Source organism: Arachis hypogaea, chromosome 9, assembly GCF_003086295.3.
Source record: "Arachis hypogaea cultivar Tifrunner chromosome 9, arahy.Tifrunner.gnm2.J5K5, whole genome shotgun sequence".
Lineage (NCBI taxonomy): Eukaryota > Viridiplantae > Streptophyta > Magnoliopsida > Fabales > Fabaceae > Arachis > Arachis hypogaea.
The window spans coordinates 20,428,188-20,448,308 of NC_092044.1; the positions used below are offsets into that span (position 1 = coordinate 20,428,188).

A 20,121-nucleotide genomic window follows, 5' to 3' on the forward strand; every position below is an offset into this window, starting at 1 on the left:
TGTGAAAACTATTTGAGTTGCGTAACAATCTAAAACATATTCTTTTATCCTTAAATTTTGTTTACGATACACCGTGTTTTAGAAAAGCCATTAACTTATCTTCTCCAAAAAATGCTATAATTCTAGAAAAAAAATATCAAAAACATACTGAAAGTAAAAAGAATTCAAAGCTTTTTTTTTAATCATCAAAATAATTAATGACACTCTAACAAGCACTTGTATAGAGCTTTCAAACTAAAAGTAACTTGGCCAAACTTAAGAAAATAGAAGATATTACAAAAAAAAAATATTCTCTAAAGGAGTGGAGTAAATAAATAAAGAAAACTTAGATTTTTTAAAGCAAAAAAATTGATAAAACGATAAAATGAGAAATTAATCACTATCAGTTCTGTAATTTTATCATATATGAGTTTCATTATCTTAATTTAAGAATAATTAAATTTTTATTTTATTAATTTATTAATTTTTTTTATTTTCGAGAAACTTGATAAAAAAAAAGGAATTGTTGGCTACCTCTTTGGTCAGTCTCATTGAATATGTATATATCATGTTATGGTCCACCTATCAATCTATCATCTTCAATCTTCCACCAACCATACCTTTCTTCATTGGACAGTTAATAATGTTTCCAACTTCCCATCAATCAACAAATTAATCTCCACTTTGATGTGCATTTAATGACCATTTTCCCTTTTATAGTAAAGGATAAAGACTAAAAAAAAAAGTACAAAGAAGAAAACAAAATGCAAATTAATATTAATACAAATTGAATTCCCATGAGACCTATTAGTTTCTTCTTCCTTTTCTACAATTGCTTTGAATTTAAGTTGAAGGATTTGTTCCTAATGCTTTAGCATCATATCAGTTCCCATCTACTCTGCCCATAACCATTGCTTGATTACAAATAATTATGCTTATATAAGGAGCACAATGGCACATTTTTTACCATCCAATTCAAACTTCTAATTTTCTTTTCATCATTACAATTAACAATTATATATCTTCCAAAATCATGTCTACTACAAAAGTTGTCTTAATCTTTGTCATTCTAACCGGTGCCATTTTTTTTGCCTTGGCTTCTGATCCTGAACCACTGCAAGACCTTTGTGTTGCTCTTCCCAATTCAGGTAATGCACATTATCAAGTTCATTTCTCTTCTTTCTCTCTATTCTACCATTTGATTTTCTCTTTGTGGCAGCAACTAAATTATGTCTATAAAATTTGTGTATAAGAATGTGCAGCTGTTAATTTAGGTAACATACATCATCAAATGTAAGAATGATGAATCATTCTTGTGAGTGCATAAATACTTCAATTTTTGTCACACAACATGCTATATGTATATATGCCTCAGACACTACTAACTAATTGTCATATTATGAAAATTCTTAGGTATTGCGAGAGCAAGTCATTTCTCTTATTCTAATCCATTAATTGCCATCTTCTACAGTATTACGGTTCCATTATTATTTTTAATTTAAATGCTATAAAATTAATAAAATAGAAACTAACTTTAACCTAACTCACATTGCTGAGATAGAATAAAATGAATGGTGTAAAGCAAGAACATTCATTTACTCTCAAGAAATTATTGTCATTATTATTATGTATACCACTTAGTGATAGATATTAAGGTTTTGTTTGATAAATCTTTTTAAAGAGATGTAGGTATTTTTTAAAGTATAAATATTTTATTTTATATTTAATAAATAAAAAATTATGTATTTATACTTATAATTTTTAAATATTAGAAATGTTTTTAGAAGTATTTTAAAAAAAAGTTTTTAAAGTTGATTCATTTATTAAATTTAAAAAGTTTAATATAATTTTATATTTTAATATGAGAAATGTTCAAGAGCCAATAATTTTAGTTTATATTGATTAGCATTTTTAGTCTACAGTCCGAAATGTTTAGCCCAATAATTTAATATCATATTTTTAACTAATATTTTAAAAATATTATTAGTTAACTGATGGCTAAAATAAAAAAAATTGTGCTGATCTTTTAACATTATTCTTTTAATAAATATCTAAATTTACTTCTATATTTATGTTTGTTATAATATTTTTTAAAAAAATTATTTTATTAAATAAAATTATTATTGTTTTTATTTATTAAAAATTATTTTTAATTTGATTTATCAAATATATACACCTTTCTAGAAGATTACGTTTCAGTAAATTATTTAAAAAATACTAAATAATTATATTTGCATCATTGCAATAAAGTGTGGTGTGTGTGAATAATGGAATGTTAGAAAGTCATTAAAATTTATTATTTTTTGTTATTATTTAACCAGTAATAATTTATGTTCATATTTACAGGTATTTACAAACAAGAATCAATATAAATTATACTTATATTTATTAGAGTTTGTACATATAAATAAATATAATTTATATTATATTTTATAGAGTTTGCACATATAATTTTGGACCAGCACCTAACCACAATAATTTGTACTCATATTTATAAGTATTTACACACAAAAAACATATAACTTGCACACATAAATCAATACAATTTGCACTTAAATTTTTATTTACACACATAAATACTGTAACACCCTACCATACAGAGTCTTATGCTTAAGTCATAATTCAGAGATGGCAAGGTATTACGACCTCTAAAATAAAAATTTAATACATATAGTAGTATGAATGATTGATTATAACTAGGAGCCTTTGTAGAAAAAAGGGGTAAACAAAAACCATCGCAACTCTAAAGCGCAACACTCCGATCGACAACGTAACGAACAAAGATAACCAACACGAGATTATATATATACAAAGGAGTGTCAAAAACAGGAATATCAAGACTCAAGATCCGGCTGCGAAGATAACCGATCCGAGCATAACAATATATACATATGATATAATAAGGAAAACCCCAAAGGAAACCCAAAGGGACACAAATACATAAAACCTATTCTCCAAAATTCTCCCATAAGAGGAGTCATCACAGTTTGTATTATTTAATGGAGATAAAAGGATCTAAGCAAAACATATAAACCAAAACATAGCCCCGAGAACAAAGGATCTTCGCAAGTATAGAAGTCTCCAGCATGCCTCAGCGGAAAACCTCACGTCCTGCATCTGAAAACCACAAAATCCGCATGGGTGAGAACCAGAGGTCCCCAGCATGGTAACAGCTTCCACATATATAATACATAATAATGGAGGAAAGCCGAAGGCAATCCTAGAACTTCCTCCAAATAGCATCAAAGCTTATAAACAAACTAAACCATAAAAGGGCATCTGACTAAAGATACTCCAGTCTAACTAATGCTTCCCTTTCCAATTCCTTCAGACCTCCCAACCACCAGCAGGAGTATAAGGTAGCAAACACAGTTATATCAAGCAAGAAGTATACAATTAGGAACAAGTAAGGCATTTAGACAATTAGCAAGTAATATGCAGTCAAATAGGCAATCTCAAACAATTCACATAGTATGCATATGATGAATGCCTGTCCCTAGTGGCTGATGATATCATCTGTCGGTTATAGAGCCAACCCGACAAGTCCTGGTAGCTAACCATTGGACTGTCCCTCTGTCATGCATCCCCAACTCGAGTTATACTCGTCATAAACTTGATCATAATCATGATCTATATCCATCACCCTCACTGGTGAATATTTACGGGGGCGAGCTCATCCGGGTCTTTCACAGTGCCCGGCCACACTTATGACATAGGGTCAAAAGAGCTTCGAGTCTCAACCTGGAGCACGTGGTGGCTAGTCACTGCTACTACCCAGGGAAACTCTTATCTCCGATAATGGAAGTGCAAATCACAATTATCAATAATTCAGCATAAACATGCATGAATTCTCGTCCATGGATCAACATCCATATCAGCCATCCGGCTCACGGTTCAATCCAGAACCAGCCAATATTCATATCATACACAGCCATTCCGGCTCACAGTTAAATCCATAACCAGCCAATATTCATAGCATACACAGCTATTCTGGCTCACGGTTCAATCCAGAACCAGCCAATTCATAAACAATTACGGCCCTTCGGCCAATGGCATACAAGCACTTCCACTACCATCCTCCGCATCTCACATAATCATGCGTGATCCTCAATGATCATTCATTTTCCCTTGCTTCACTCGCAAGTTACCACATTCACTAGCCTTTCTTCTCATAGCTAGACATATCATAATGATTTAAGATATAAGTGGTGAGATCGGAGGCTTAGAAGTATGAAATTTGGCTTTTAAAACTCAAAAATCAACTTTGGGATGAAAACAGGTCCACGCGTACGCGCACTCCACGCACACGCGTGGGTGGCCTAAAAAACTCATTGACGCGCAAGCGTCATGCACGCTAACGCGTGGATTAAAACTTTGCCAATCGGCGCGTACGCGTGGGCGTTCTCGTGCCCCAGGCACAACACTGGCACAGTTCTGGCATAACTCTCTGGAAAATGGCTGGGCATTGGGTGCAGCACCATCGGCGCGCCCGCGCACATCACGCTCACGCGTGGATGGTATTTTCGAAAAGAACGGCGCGCACGCGCCAAGTGCGCCCACGCGCAAGGGGTCATTCTGCTAAAAATTTTCTAAGTTAAAAGCTGCAGAATTCACCAATTTAAACCCCAATCTTCCAACGGACATAACTTTCTCATTTTACATCGTTTTTCACCCGTTCTTCGAACGGCATGGACATCCCGGATCCAATTTCATTTCTAAATAGATTTGGCACAAAACAGAGATCCGTAGTCCAAGTTATGTTCCACCAAAGTATGCCCAAAAACCATGTTTTTCATAAAAACCACAAAGTGCCGTTTTCAAAACAAGCCATTTCCAACTCTTTTCAAAATCAATCAAAACATGCCATTTTCATCCCTTTCCTTTGAAATCAATCAAAATACATCAATTTCAACATCAAGCCTCCTCAACTCACACATTGACACTTTACCACAATATACAAAATCACTATCTCATCATTCTAACCCACTTCACCCAAGTGGCTCAAACTCAAATATATTGACATATCATATACTCTTACTCATGCCAATTCTCAATAACACCAATTCCAATAAATCATCATTGTACACAATCAATATCATACTCACCATCAACATGGTCCAACCCACAATTCAACCATAACCAATCATCAAGCATATATCACAACATGCATATTTCTCATACATCATACCATCAAGGCATCATTAATCATCATCACATATATGACCACATCATATATATCAACAATTCAATAACACCAACCATTCAATGCCTATCTTAGGGCCTCTAGCCTAAGTATTTCCTACCACATTACATATTAGATACGGGAAACCGAAACCATACCTTAGCCGATTTTCCCAAGCTCCACCGGAGCACTTCCAAACCACTTATCCACAAGCTCTCAAGGCCTCAACACCTCCAAGAACAGATTTTTCACCACCAAATCCCTTTTTCAAGATTTTCAAAATCACCAATCAAGCTCCAATATCCACACATACACAACCTAAGCCACAACCATCATACCCATATACAACATCTCAAAACCCAAACATCATAAAACAACAAAATTACACTAGGGTTAAGAACCTTACCACACCCAAGGTCCAAGAAGACAAGATTAACCTTCTCCTTCAAGAGAGTTGGGTCCTATAACATCAAAGAACCCAAAATCTCAACATTTCACCCATGAAACTCGAAAATAAGGGCTAAATTTTCGAACAGCAACACGTGGCTTACCTCAAGATTGGTTGTATGAGTTTTGTAGAGCTCTCCGCGGTGAACGCGTGGCCGCAAACGGAGCGGCAATCGGAGCTCTAGATCAAAAGTTATGGTGGTTTGAAGATCAACCAAGGGAGAGAACTTGAGAGAGTGTTCTTCCTCCCTTTCTCTCAAATTTCAGCTTGTGTGTGTAACAAATGAGGAGAGAGAGTGCTGAAAACTAGGGTTTTGGTTAAGTTATGTTGGGCCAAGGGCCCACTTTGGGTCCAATTGGCCCGGTTTGGCCCGTTCGGTCCAATCTTGGTCCGAATTCTATGAAATTGGTACCAAAATTCTCGTCTCAATCTCCTCTATCACATTTAACCATAAAAATCACATTTTAGGCTTTCCAGAATAAATTCTCATTTATGGGTTAATTAGCCGTTAATTAACCGGGTTTTACAAATACTAATTTAATATTTGTGATGGTTAAATGATAATTCCGTTAGGTAACCAAAAAGGGTCCAATTCTTGTCAATTTTTATTGGGTTGGACTCCAAAACCTATTTCAAAAAAAAAAAAAAACGCATGTCCAGTCATTTATGGTAAACCTAATTCACCTCCAATTACCACTAATAAACATAATTAACTTTATCTATGATGCACAGACACGGATACGGGACACGACACGACACGTGACACGTCGACACGCGAATTTTAAAATGTTATAAGACACGGAAACACACATACATATAAAATATAAAGTATTTTTTAGATAAATCATAATAATATTTTGATATTTTATTGATATTAAAATATAAATTAATTTTTTTAATTATTTTTAATGTCCTGTTTTAATTATATCAAAATTTTAAAATATTTTTTGTTTTAATAAATAATAATATATACTATATCTAAATTTATTTCAGGAATATATGTAAAGAATAAGATTAGACACGCTGATACGTGATGATATTTAGGTATGTCCAAACGTGTCCGGAAAATAATTTTTTACTTTTTATTAAGACACAGTTGGATACAACAGACACGCATGTCGGACGAGTATCGATGAGTGTCGTGTCCGAAATGTGTCCAACACACGAACACAGCAACTCAGCGAAATGTCCGTACTTCATAGATCTTTCACCGTTCAAGTAGTCCAGTCTCATCCTCCAACCTCGACGGTTGCCCCTTATCGACCTCCCTCCTCCATCCTTGGATGCGTTTCCATCGCCGGCATCAGCAGTGGTCAGTGCCGCCCGCACTTTCATCGGCAAACAATCACTGATCTTCGGAAGTGTATCTGAGTGTTGCCATTGCTGTAAAAGACACCTCTTGTACAAGACACATGCATAAAAAGACACATCCTGTACAAGACACATTCGCAAAAGACACCTCTATTTAAAAGACACATCCACAAAAGATACATCCATTAGAAGACACATGTATAAAAAGACATTTCCTAAAAGCAGATGCATAAAAAGACACCTCCATTAAAAGAACATTCATAACCCACATCAATGGATGATGCATTCGTTCCTTCTTCTCCAAATATACATTCCATCGACGAAGCCGTCAGAGGATGCGGGATTTTTGTTTGCGGCTTCGGGACGATGTCGAGAGATACGCGTTCGATGGTAATCGGGTGATGAAACACGCACGAGTTTTTGGTGCACTGCGGCGGCAAATCGGTACCTGGCAAGGAAGATGACCGCAACCCGCATAATAAAAGCTTCTGCTGGAGCAAAACGCCCGCACACCAAAGAGCCGGTGACATGGTGGTTGTGCAGCTGTGACGGGAACACGCTGCAGCGGCAGCGAAGCGGCGCTGTTGGCAAGAAAAAAGATGCTGCGATGATAGGAGGAAGACGGATGCTGATCACAGTGACCTTGTGGGTGGTTACTCAACACAATCCTTTTTTTTGAAGTAAACGAGCTCAACACAATAAAGTAGAGCAATTATAAACGATAACCAAACTAAACTAGCAACATCTAGAAATGAACACAATTAAAGGATCTTCCCATGTCATCTCCAACATAGCTATCAACAACACAAAGAGAGTACGCCTTCCCACTCCTTGTAAGTAATCAGGGTCATATTGATGATTTCGTCTATACCTTTGCTTGTATTTTGAAATATCCTCCTATTCTTTTCTATCCAAATGTGCCATATGACCGCACAGAAGCACATCAGCCGCGGTTTTCGATCCTCCTTCCTATGCGGCTCTTCTGTCCAACTTAGGAAGTGGTCCTTCAACAATCCTGAAAAAGACCATATATAGTCTGCCAAACACAGATATTCAAGCAATCCATACCTATCAAGCAAAATCACAACCAAAAAACAAGTGATTGACCTGTTCAATATCCCTGTTACATAAAACACACCACTTATCATTCTGATTGATTATCCCAAACTGTCTTAGCCTATCCTTAGTATTCACCTTACCTATCAAGATAAACTAAGTAAACAATTCCACTTTTAGCGGAACTAAACACAATCCTTATTATTCAAATTTTTCATTAATGTCATTCTTTTGAAATTTAAATTTATTAAAATAATTTAAAATTATTAACTATTAATTGAGTTGTCAAAAGTTGGCAAATTGACTCTTGCTACCCAATATTTTTCCTAACCTAAATTATAAAAAATTCATAGAGTTTCTGTTTAATTTAATGTGCAGGTGTGAGGGTGAATGGATTTGCATGCAAGGCAGAGTCAAATGTAACAGAATCTGATTTCTTCTTTAGTGGCATAGGGAAGCCTGGTGTGATCAACAACACAGTGGGGTCTCTAGTTACCACAGCTAATGTAGACAAGATTCCAGGCCTCAACACATTGGGTGTGTCTCTTGCAAGAATAGACTACAAGCCCGGCGGTATTAACCCGCCGCACACGCACCCACGCGCCACCGAGGTTGTGTTTGTTTTGGAAGGTGAGTTAGATGTGGCTTTCATCACCACATCAAACAAGCTCATCTCAAAGAAAATAAAGAAAGGTGAAGTGTTTGTGTTCCCAATTGGGCTGGTTCATTACCAGAAGAACAATGGGGACACGCTTGCATCAGTGATCGCTGCATTTAACAGCCAACTACCTGGCGCACTGTCTGTTGCTTCCGCCCTCTTCTCGTCAAAACCAGCTGTGCCTGATGAAGTTCTTGCAAAGACTTTTCAGATTGATGCCAAGGAGGTTGAAACAATTAAGACTAAGTTTGCTCCTAAGACGGGTTAAAAATTCAAAATAATTTGAGTATAGCCAAATGATATATTACATATTAATACTATAAGAGGAGAAAGAAGATTATTTTGGATTTTATAACTTCTTCTCACGGTTGTGAACTTATGAGATCAATGTTATTGCTTATGATGAAGTTGAATTTTGATTCTTGTTTTCAAATAATTGTGTTCCGAATCAGAATTGTAGTACTTGTTTGGAAATAAAGCACAAAGTTAATTGTATTTTACACTCCTAAACTTTAGGTCATGTGAACTTTAATTTTTAAACTTTCATAAATATGCAATAAAAAATGTTATTTGTACAAAATAATTGTTTCACCAAATTAAAAATTATATATTTGTATATAAATATATATAATATTTAATTTATTTTTAATATATATTTTATATTTTAATATATATCTTATACGAAATATTGATTTGATAATTGATTTTTGGTATTCACGTAGTCTGCATAATTGTATGTATTATAAAAAAGTAAAAATTCAGGTGCAGTCAATTTCACGTAAAATTGATAGTTGAGAGCTGTTAGATAAAAATTTAGTTAAATTAGTTAAATTATTTAACGGCTCTCAATTATCAACTTCACGTAAAGTTGACTGCACCTTAATTTTTACTTTATAAAAATAGGTTTGCATGCCGTTGTCTTATATGAGATCTAAACTATATCAACATTTGAGAACTTTGAAAATCTATATGGAGAATGAAAACTATATAAACTCCTCTGAACATCAACATCAGACTAATAATTATTATGGGGAGCGAAATGAGTTGTAAATAATGAGTTTGAAAAATTAAATATAACATGTATGTCGGTCGATATTATTAACAAAAAAAAAAGTGTTTTGACAATCTAAATTTTGATAAATTTTAGGTTATTTTTGCTAATAATTGATTAAAAAAAAAGTTTAATGGATCAATATGCACATTTGAAAGATTAAGGGATCAATTTATAAATTTTTGAAGGTCGAAAGCTATAATAAACATGGCATAGAAGAAGTAAATTACAATTAACGCTTTTTTTTTCCGATTAGTTCTAGCAACTTTCGACCACCAAATAGTGGGAGAAAAACAAGTTCAAAATCTTAATACAAACCGTGACAACCAATAAACACCTAAAAGTCATTAAATTAAGATAAAAATTCAGGTACTGTTAATTTAATGTGAAGTTGATAGCTAATAGTCATTAGATGACAATTTAGTCAGAACTGTTAAAACATTTAACTGACTCTCAACTATCAACTTCACATAAAGTTAACTGCACTTGAGTTTTAACCTTAAATAAAACATCCCCTAATCACTGAACATTGGCGCAAAACCAGCCACTCCCCTTAGAAATTTCTATCAAGGAGCCATTAAATTTTGCCAAAAAGAAATATAAGAGCACTAATGGACATATCCAGCAAATTAAACCCAAAGAACTCTATTACAATTGTCCCTGTTGCAAGAAGTTTTTCATTCTATTCCTTTCAAAATTTGGTCTCTACGTTGAGCCTCCTCCCTTTGTCCAGTCTAAAAAGCACTAGTCATTGGTAAAAAACACCACCTGTTCTAATGGAAGTGGACAGCAACTTCAACGCCTTTCACTAGAGCTCCCGTTCTTGAACCTACATTCATCAGCTCACACAAAAGCATCACTAACATATTGTTTTTACTGTATGTACATACTCAACACAAATCCACCAAGATATTTTCTTATGGATCGATGTAGTTGGGATATAATTATTGGCAGCCCCACACACTAGACATATTGAACAAATGGTTTCCCAAGCTTCCTCCACATGAGTTTTTTTATGTTCAAAAGTTTTTTGGTTTCTAATTTTCCAAGTTGCCCAAATAATTGCAAACCAAATATTCAACCACCTTCTTCTACCACACCTCATACCCTCTTGCAATCTATACAGAGTACGAAGCTTTCACTGTCACCTTTTGTGTGTTGTTCTATTCTTGGTCATGTGGTTCATTAGTAGTGTATGTTAAAAACAAGAGATTAAACTAGAGAAATAATTTGTATATTATTAAATTAATTCAAGTTGTCTTGAATGATATAACATAAAAAAGTATTTATGAGTGCTAAGAGAATAATAATAATAAAAATATAATATTCTATAATAAATATTTACATATACTAAATAATACTAATTAATGCTAATTATATTTTAGTATCTCCTCAAAACTCCCATTGCACTTTCTCTTTCATGTTGGTAAGTTGTTAAATCAGTATGGTGAGATGAAGATATCTTAAACTTGGAGGGTCCATCATTATGGTAACTGGTGTCTGGTAAGCAAAAGAGAGCTATAATTGGAGGCCATCAGTCATTTGGTGGAAAATGTGTTTGATTATTAAAGTCCATATCAATGTCAAAAGAGCATTTAGTTGATGGCTTTAGATAGAAAAGAATATTCGGGCACAATAATAAGTAGATAATTTTAATAAATAAATAAATAAATAAATAATTTTTTCAAACAAATGAGTGAAATATATATTATCATATAAAACAAAATACATAATTGAGAGATGGACAGAGTTGGAAGACAAAGCCCGTGGCAAAAACGAGATTACTAAACCTAACCCACTGTATTATTTGGATTTGGAACCTATCCCATTTAATCCGTGGACTTGGACGGGTTGTCCTAGCGAGCCAATATCATTGTTACATCTTTTGTTTACGCCAAAAACCTCTTTTCTTAAATAAAAAAAGCATTCGCATTATAACTTCGTCAAACAAAGTTCTAATCTTTAATAGTGGAGGTTTAGTAACTCATGATAATGAAAAAAAAATTCTCCTCCAAATATATTTTTCTTGTGAATTTTGTTCACTTATTTATATCCAAAATTTTATCTAAAATTAAAATTCAAAAATTTAATCTAATATTATCTTTTAAAAAAAGATAACTATTACCTATTTTAAATTTAAATTAAAACAATAATTTAAATCTAATCTAAAAATAAATCTTAATAATAAAATCTTTAACTTTCTAAAAAGAATTAATGATAACTAATCTCTTGAAATTTGAATCTTTGGATAAGATTAATAAGGCTTCTTATGATTTGTATAACTAGATTTGGCTTTAACAAATATTGTATCCAGAGAGTTGAGGTCTAGGAACACTGGGCGCACTTCTCTAAATTTGGGCATTGGCCCAATTTGGCCTTCCAGGTGATGTGGCCGCCAGGCTTGGAAAGCGACTGTCGGACGTGTGTGCCAAGATGAGGAAGTCCGCGGGCATCCATGCTGGCTGCCGGGATTGTCTGTGTGAGTGCCAGGCATCCATGTTGAAGGCTGGGTGTCCGGATTTTGATGCTGTGGGCCTTGGTTGGGCATTTCTTGTACCGTTTTTATGTTTTTTTTGTTAAAAAGGCTTTAGTTTTTAATTATTTTGAGATAAAAATATTTGAAAATACAATAATGCTATTACAACTTCAAATACTTGATTAGTTTTAAAATTTTACTAGAAAATATAAAAAAATTTGATTAAAATTTAATAACACAAATGAAAAAAACTAAAAAATACTAAAGATGTCTAGACATCATTGGCTGAACTAAAATGGTATGTAGTTTATAAAAAAATATTTAACTGCACAAACAAAACATTACTAGCCTATCAACCCACTAACATGGCAAGAAGTAGGACAAAGTGGTGTTTTACTTTTGAGGTTTTTTTTTTGACAGGAAATTTTGAGTTTATATTACAATCATGATATAATCTTTTTTTCTCAAGCAAGATAGGATTTATAACAGTTTTGGCAAGGCAACATTAGTAGAATCGTATGGATCAAATTCGATAAGTTAATACGCAAGTTTGCGAGAATCGAATCGGTCAATGAATCAGTAGGATAACTGGTTCAATAGTTCAAAAATTTAATCGGAATTCAACCGATTTAATTAAATATATAATAAAAATATAAAAATTTAATACATAATTTTAAATATTTGAATTTAATAATTTTTTAACTGATAAATTTTAAAATTTTACAATTTTTCCTAATTTATAATTAAAAATTCAAAAATAATCAACAATATATATATATATATATATATATATATATATAGCATAAACAAAAATTTCAGCATAAACACAATACAGCAGAGTCAAACCATAAGCATCTCAAAATCAAAAAAATTTCAGCAATTCAGCACAATGCAATGAAGCATGCACCATAGGACCATCAACAATTTAGAATCAGACAATCGCAACCATAATCACCAATCCAAAATCAGAACAAATCCGCATAAACAACTCAATGTAGAATTGTGGCAATGTTTCTATTTTGAATCAATAACAGCAAAACATCAATTCACCAAAATAACAAGTACAACAGATTGGATTTAAAAATCAATCTCAGCAAAATTAATAAATTAAACAATTGAATTTATAACTCATCAACGACAGAATTCATCAAATTTTAGAATCATCAATAATATCTCAAAACTCAGAGAAGCAGAGAAGCAGAAACATAAAAGAGACATGGAGATAAACTGCGAGACATCACACCTAAAAGAGAAGCAGAGAAGCAGAAACGACGTCGACGAGGAAGGGAGAAGCAGAAACGATGAGGAGGGGAGAAGCAAAAATGACGTAGGGGAGGAAGGGAGAAGCAGCGATGACCCACGGCGAGGAGCAGAGAAGCGGCGACGACAACCCACGGCGAGGAGCAGAGAAGCGGCGACCACGACCCACGGCGAGGAGTAGCGAAGCAGCGACAAAGAGACAATGAGCGCGACAGAGAGAAGGGAGAAAAGGGTTCAGCGATGACAAACGATGCGGGGCTCTGGGGGCTGCGGTGGCTACGGGCTGGGTGACTGTGGGTGGCTAGGGTTCTTCCTCTTCTTTCAATCTCAAGCTTTCTTCAGTTTGAGAGAGGAGACGCCGAGAGGGGGTGAGAGTGGGAGTGGGTTGGGGGTCCTGAGGTCTTGGGTAGCCATTTAGGGTTTTTTTTAAATAAAGTATAAAACGACGCCGTTTGGATGGAGTACTCATAAACCACTATTTTATGGTTTATCTTGTGCTCAATTGAGTAGTTTTTATCAATTCTTTACACACTTATTCATATAATTTGCATGAGTTTACATTTTTCCTTCCTGATTTTGTGCTATGATTGAAACCATGCTTCTTTGGCCTTATATTTTCTAATATTAATCCTTTCTTATTACCATTCGATGTCGTGATATGTGTGTTAAGTGATTTCAGGTATTACAGGGCAGGAATGACTCAGAGGATGGAAAGAAAGCATGCAAAAGTAGAAGAAATACAAGAAACTGAAGGAATTGCCAAAGCTGTCAGCCTGACCTCTTCACACTCAAACGGTCATAACTTTAGCTATAGAGGTCCAAATGACGCAGTTTCAGTTGCATTGGAAAGCTAACGTCCGGGGCTTTGATTTGATATATAATTTCTTATAGTGTACGTACAGCTAGGCAACGCGAACGCGTACTCCACGCGGACACGTCGTAGTGACGAAAATAAGCGTGTTTGATTTCATAACCAGCGAATTATGGGCTGTTTTTGACCCAGTTCTCGGCCCAGAAAACACATATTAGAGGCTATAAAGTGGGGGAATATGTCCATTCAGAAGGAAATAATTCATACACAACATTAAAATTCATAATTTTAGGATTAGATGTAGTTTTTATAGAGAGATGCTCTCTCCTCTCTCTTAGGATCTAGGATTAGGATTAGGATTTCTTATTATTTCAACTTCCAATTTCTTCTGAGTTCCGGTTCAATGTTCCTTTACTCAATTCTCTTATACTCTTCATGTTAGATTTGATTCTCTATTTAAATGCAATTTGAGATATTTCATATTTATGATTGCTTTCTTCAATTTATGTTATGATATGGTGTAATGGCATTCATGTTAATAGAGTAAGTTTCCAACTTGGCTTTGAAATTGATTAATATTACGAGACCCTTGAGTTGGAATACTCAAGAGTTCAATTGTAATTGGTTCGTTGTTGGTTGGCTTGTTAGTAACTAACTCTAATACTTCCCAAGGGAAGGATTAGGAATTGTGAATAGAAGTTGACTTTTAACTTGACTTTCCTTCATTCGTTGAGGGTTAACTAAGTAGAAACAACTACTAATTATTAATTGATCTTGAGAAAATTTCAACAAGCATAGAACTTCCGATTAATCTTCTCGTAGTCAAGGCTTTTTATCGTTATTATTTTACTTTCTCTACAATTCACTCTTCTTATTTCTTAATCCAAAACCCCAATTTTCACAAACTCATAACCAATAATAAGAACACCTCTCTGCAATTCCTTGAGAAGACAACCCGAGGTTTAAATACTTTGGTTATCAATTTATTTAGGAGTTTGTTACTTGTGACAACCAAACGTTTGTACGAAAGGATTTTCTGTTGGTTTAGAAGCTGTATTTACAACGCGATTATATATTTTTATATTTCTTTACCGATAGAGAAATCTGATCGTCAAAATGGCGTCGTTGCCGGGGAATTGCAAACGTGTGCCTTATTATTGGTTATTGTAAATATTTGCTTTTTAATTGATTTTTTTCAAAAATTACAAAAAAAATAATAATTTCAGATTTTTATTTTAAAATTTTTTATCTTATCTTATTTCAAAAATCAAATTTCAAATTTCAAACTTTTTAAAAAAAATCATATCTTATCTTATTTCAAAATATTATCTTATCTTATCATATTGTAAATATTTTCCTTTTATTAGTTTTTGTTTTTATTTTCTCCTACTACTATGAACTCTCACCCCTTTGGCCATGAGTCTGGTTACAATTATGTTACAGGAAGAAGAGATTACAATGAGAACATGCATCAAGGATGGAACAATCAAAGATGGGAGGAGCCACAAGGATTTGATCAACCCTCATGGCAACAACCACCTCCAATGGACTATCAACAACCATTCTGTGATGCATATCAAGGCAATGGCTATGGTGAGCACTCTTTTGATTATCAACAACCACCACCATATGCCTGTGAACCCCCTCCTCAACATGACTTTGGACCACCATACTCACAAGCCCCTTTCCACCATTCACCTCCATATGACCCTCATCCGTATCCACCATACCAACCACCTTATGAGCCAAATGAACCATACATAGAACCACCCCCATTCCAACACAATTACTCTCATGAACCACCACTTCAATATACACCATCTCCTTATCATTATCAAGATGAACCACCTTCCTACTATGAACCCTTTCTCCAAAATAATGAACCCTCCTTTCCACCCCAAACCTCGATGGAGAACACACTTACCTCTCTCATTGGTCTCACCTCTAAACTCCAAAATCTTATATCCCGCATGGACCAACACTTTACCTACAATATTCAACCCCCAAGCTCTAGTGCACTTCCTTTTCAACCACATAATGATCCACTCATCCCATCACCACCCTCCATGGAAGAGCACCCACATCCATCAATCCAAGAGCAACATGATCCCAATGATGCTATTGACATGGAACAAGAGAGAAGGGATCATCTTCGCGAATCCATACTTCATAAGGAGCTAGATGAGGCACTAAGGGTGAAGGTAGAAGAGACCTTTGCAGATGAATGAGTAGTTGAAGGGAGTTGTCATAAAAAAGAAATCATCAAGGAGGAGTACGATTTTATACTTAAACAAATGGACAAAGCAGCAATTATTGAAAAGGAAAAAGTGGTTGCAGACTTAGGAGATGCTGAACCTCCATGGGAAGGTCAAGTCATAGAGCCTCCTTCCAAGGTGTTTGATGTTGATGTTGAGGAAGGTGTACAACATCCAAGGCATATCATGGTTGAAGACTTGGAAGAGGTTGATCAAGAGACGGAGACTAAAGAAGCAGAAGCACAGCCTCCCATGCCCTTGGTAAGTAATGAAGAAGAGATTAAATTGGAAGAAAGCTGCCAAGAGGAAGAGGTTGATATTGAAGAAGCTTGCAAAGAGGTAGAAGTTGTCAGAGAAGAGCACAAGGGAGTGGAGCTTGCAAATTCATTAGAAATACCTCTCCCAAGGCCATTACCGTCTAACACAATGTTCAAGTGGGTAAAATTCCTATCCTTATCCTTTACTTTCCAATTTGAATATGGGCTACTGCAGACGGATGGTCAACTTAGAGCTCTTTGTGGCATTAAGAGTGAGAGGATGATGGTTAGTGGTTGGAGTTGTCAGGCAAGGTTCATTCAGGTTCCGCATTTCGCACTGGAGTACAAGTGTTGGTGTAGAGCTCAATTGAATGGGTCTAAGATGTTGTTTGGCCGCTTCAGTGAGAATTCGAATTGATTGCCACCCGGCTGGAACAATGATGATCAACTTGAAGACGGGTGTAGAAACAAGATTTGGGATCCAGGAATATATGAGGATCAATTTTGGGAGATCAAAGCTTGTGAAGAACTCCATCAAAGCTTGAGGAATTTACTTGGTATTGATAGAGCTTATTGGAAGTCCAAGCATTGGTGGAAGTTTCAAGACGAGTTCAAGCACAAGCCACCATGACAAGGAGCTCGCCAAATGTCCAACTTAAGGACTATAACTAAAAGTGCTAGTGGGAGACAACCCACCATGGTATGATCGTCCCTTTTTCAGTTTTAATTCTAGTCTGTTTTGTTTGTTTTTGAGTTTTGATTGGACCTGGAATCATGCATAACATTCATATTAGCATTGCATTCTGCATACTGCATTATTATTAAAAAACATCGCACGCGACGCGACCGCATCGCCGACGCGTCCGCGTCATATGTGCGTTGGGAAGAAAACAAATTTGAATAGAGAGTCACGCGAAAGCGTGGTTGGAGGCGTGCCTTTGGCACAATTTGATCCACACGACCGCGTCGTTGATGCGTCCGTGTCATGTGGAAAAAAAGCCTCCCACGCGTCTGCGTCACCCACGCGAACGCGTGACCTGAAAATCGACGTAAAAAAGGGTGTATGGCAGTAAGTTGTGATGGAGTGGGGCTAGAACCATGCTAGGAGCACAAGCCCGACCACGCAAACGCGTGCCCTACGCGTTCGCGTCATTTTTCAAAATAGGCCATCCATGCGATTGCGTCACCCACGTGACCGCGTCACCCTAAATTTTGGCAAAATGAGTTTGAAATAGAAAGTTGCACCGAACGCGAGGCTGCCCTCGCGCCACCAGCATAAATCACGTCACGCGAACGCGTGTCCTACGCGTCCGCGTCACTTCAAAAACGCGCTAACCACGCGAACGCGTGCTCCACGCATCCGCATCACAAGCGGCGCACAGCTTATCCAAGATCAGCCAAATATCTTATCTTTTCTTCCCCTTCTTATTTCTTTCTTCCTCCTTTCTTACTTTCTTTTTCTTTTTCCATTGGTGTTAAAATTCTCTTCTTCAACTATTGCATCTTTTCTTGAATTATTCTGGTGCTTCATGACTTGTTTTATTCTGATTGGGTATTATTATTCATAAGTCAATGCTAATTTTTATAATACTGATATCCCTTTTGTATTGATACGCACTTACACTATCTTGCATTGCCCACACTCTCTTCCCCATTATTGCAACTTTTGCACTATTGACATGCCATTTGCTTCCACTATTTTCTCACTTGCATGTTGTAGCTACCATATAATTGAGACCTTTATTATTTGACATTAACACCCATATTTTATTTATGTTCTTATCTTTATTTTTGGGTTACTTTCCTTCTTTTCCTCTTCTTTCAGGATGGCCACCGAGGAAGGAAAAGGGAAAGCTTCTAACTGGGGAGACAAACAAGTCAATTTGCACAATCTATAGAAAAAGGCATCAGTTGGAGCAGTTGACAAACCCCATTTGTAGGGTTTATCTTGTATTGATTTTATGGAATTTTATCACCTTTCACCCATATTTATTCAATAAAATAGCATGGTTTTGTATATTCTCCTTTAATTGTGCTTAAGAGTGAAAACATGCTTTTTAGGACTTAAAATAGCTAAATCTAATTCTCCTTGATTCCATTAGATGCCTTGATATGTTTGTTAAGTGATTTAAGGTTTAGGAGGCAAAGATTGGATCGAGGGAATGAAGAAAGAAAGCATGAAAAGTTGGAGAACTCATGAAGAAATGAAAGAACCGGAAAGCTGTCAAGCCGACCTCTTCGCACTTAAACGACTATAACTTGAGCTACAGAGGTCCAAATGATGCGGTTCCAGTTGGGTTAGAAAGCTAACATCCGGGGGCTTCGAAACGATATAAAATTTGCCATAGTTGCTACACGTATGGTGGCGCGCACGTGCCTAGTACGCGCACGCGCCGTTGCTGCCACCTGGTTCACTTAAAGCAAAACGTGGCCAGCGAATTCTAAAGCCTTGTGGGCCCAATCCAACTCATTTCTGATGCTATTTAAGCCAAGGATTGAAGGGGGAATGAGGATACTTTTCATACTTTTGACCATTAGTCATAGTTTAGTTTTAGAAGTAGTTTCTAGAGAGAGAAGCTCTCACTTCTCTCTAGGATTAGGATTAGGATTAGGTTTAGTTCTTAGATCTAGATTTTAATTCATCTTCTTCTACTTCTATCTTCTCAATTCCTTGTTGTTACATTCATTCCTCTTCCATTCCTTTGTTGTAATTTCCTTTATGTTGTTCTTATGCTTTGTTGTAGATCTACTATTATTCCTTCCATTTTCTTTCAATTCAATAAGAGGTAATTCATAACAATTGTTCTTCTTTGCTTTTCTATTGTTGATCTCTTGCCTTTGTAGTTAGATCTCTCTTTAATTCTTGCAATTTATGTTGTTTACTTTTATTGCCTTTTATGTGTTTGTTGAAATGCCTCTTCTAGATATAGTATAGATTTTGTTCCTCTTGGCCTAGGTAGAGTAATTAGTGACACTTGAGTTATCTAATTCTTTTGTTGATTGGTAATTAGAGAGATTGCTAATTAGTTTGGAGTGCACTAATGCTAGTCTTTCCTTGGGAGTTGGCTAGAACTTGTGGCTCAAGTCAATTCATCCACTTGACTTTCCTTTATTTAGTAAGGGTTAACTAAGTGGTAGCAATGAACAATTCTCATCACAATTGAGAAGGATAACTAGGATAGGACTTCTAATTTTCATACCTTGCCAAGAGCCTTTTATAGTTGTTAGTTTATTTTCATTGCCATTTACTTTCATGCCTCTTATCAAAACCCCAAAAATAACTCAACCAATAACAAAACACTTCATTACAATTCCTAGGGAGAACGACCCGAGGTTTGAATACTTCGGTTTATAAATTTTAGGGGTTTGTTACTTGT

The 20,121-nt window shown here is 35.4% G+C and overlaps 1 protein-coding gene across 1 annotated transcript; it reads left to right on the top strand.

The window, feature by feature from the left end:
- Positions 1-788: 788 nt before the first annotated feature.
- LOC112710647 (germin-like protein subfamily 2 member 4) lies at positions 789-9,144 on the top strand. The gene is made up of 2 exons (XM_025762968.3): positions 789-1,127; positions 8,355-9,144. Exons 1-2 carry the CDS (start codon positions 1,013-1,015, stop codon positions 8,900-8,902), a joined length of 663 nt encoding a protein of 220 aa, XP_025618753.1. The 5' UTR covers positions 789-1,012; the 3' UTR covers positions 8,903-9,144.
- Positions 9,145-20,121: the final 10,977 nt, after the last annotated feature.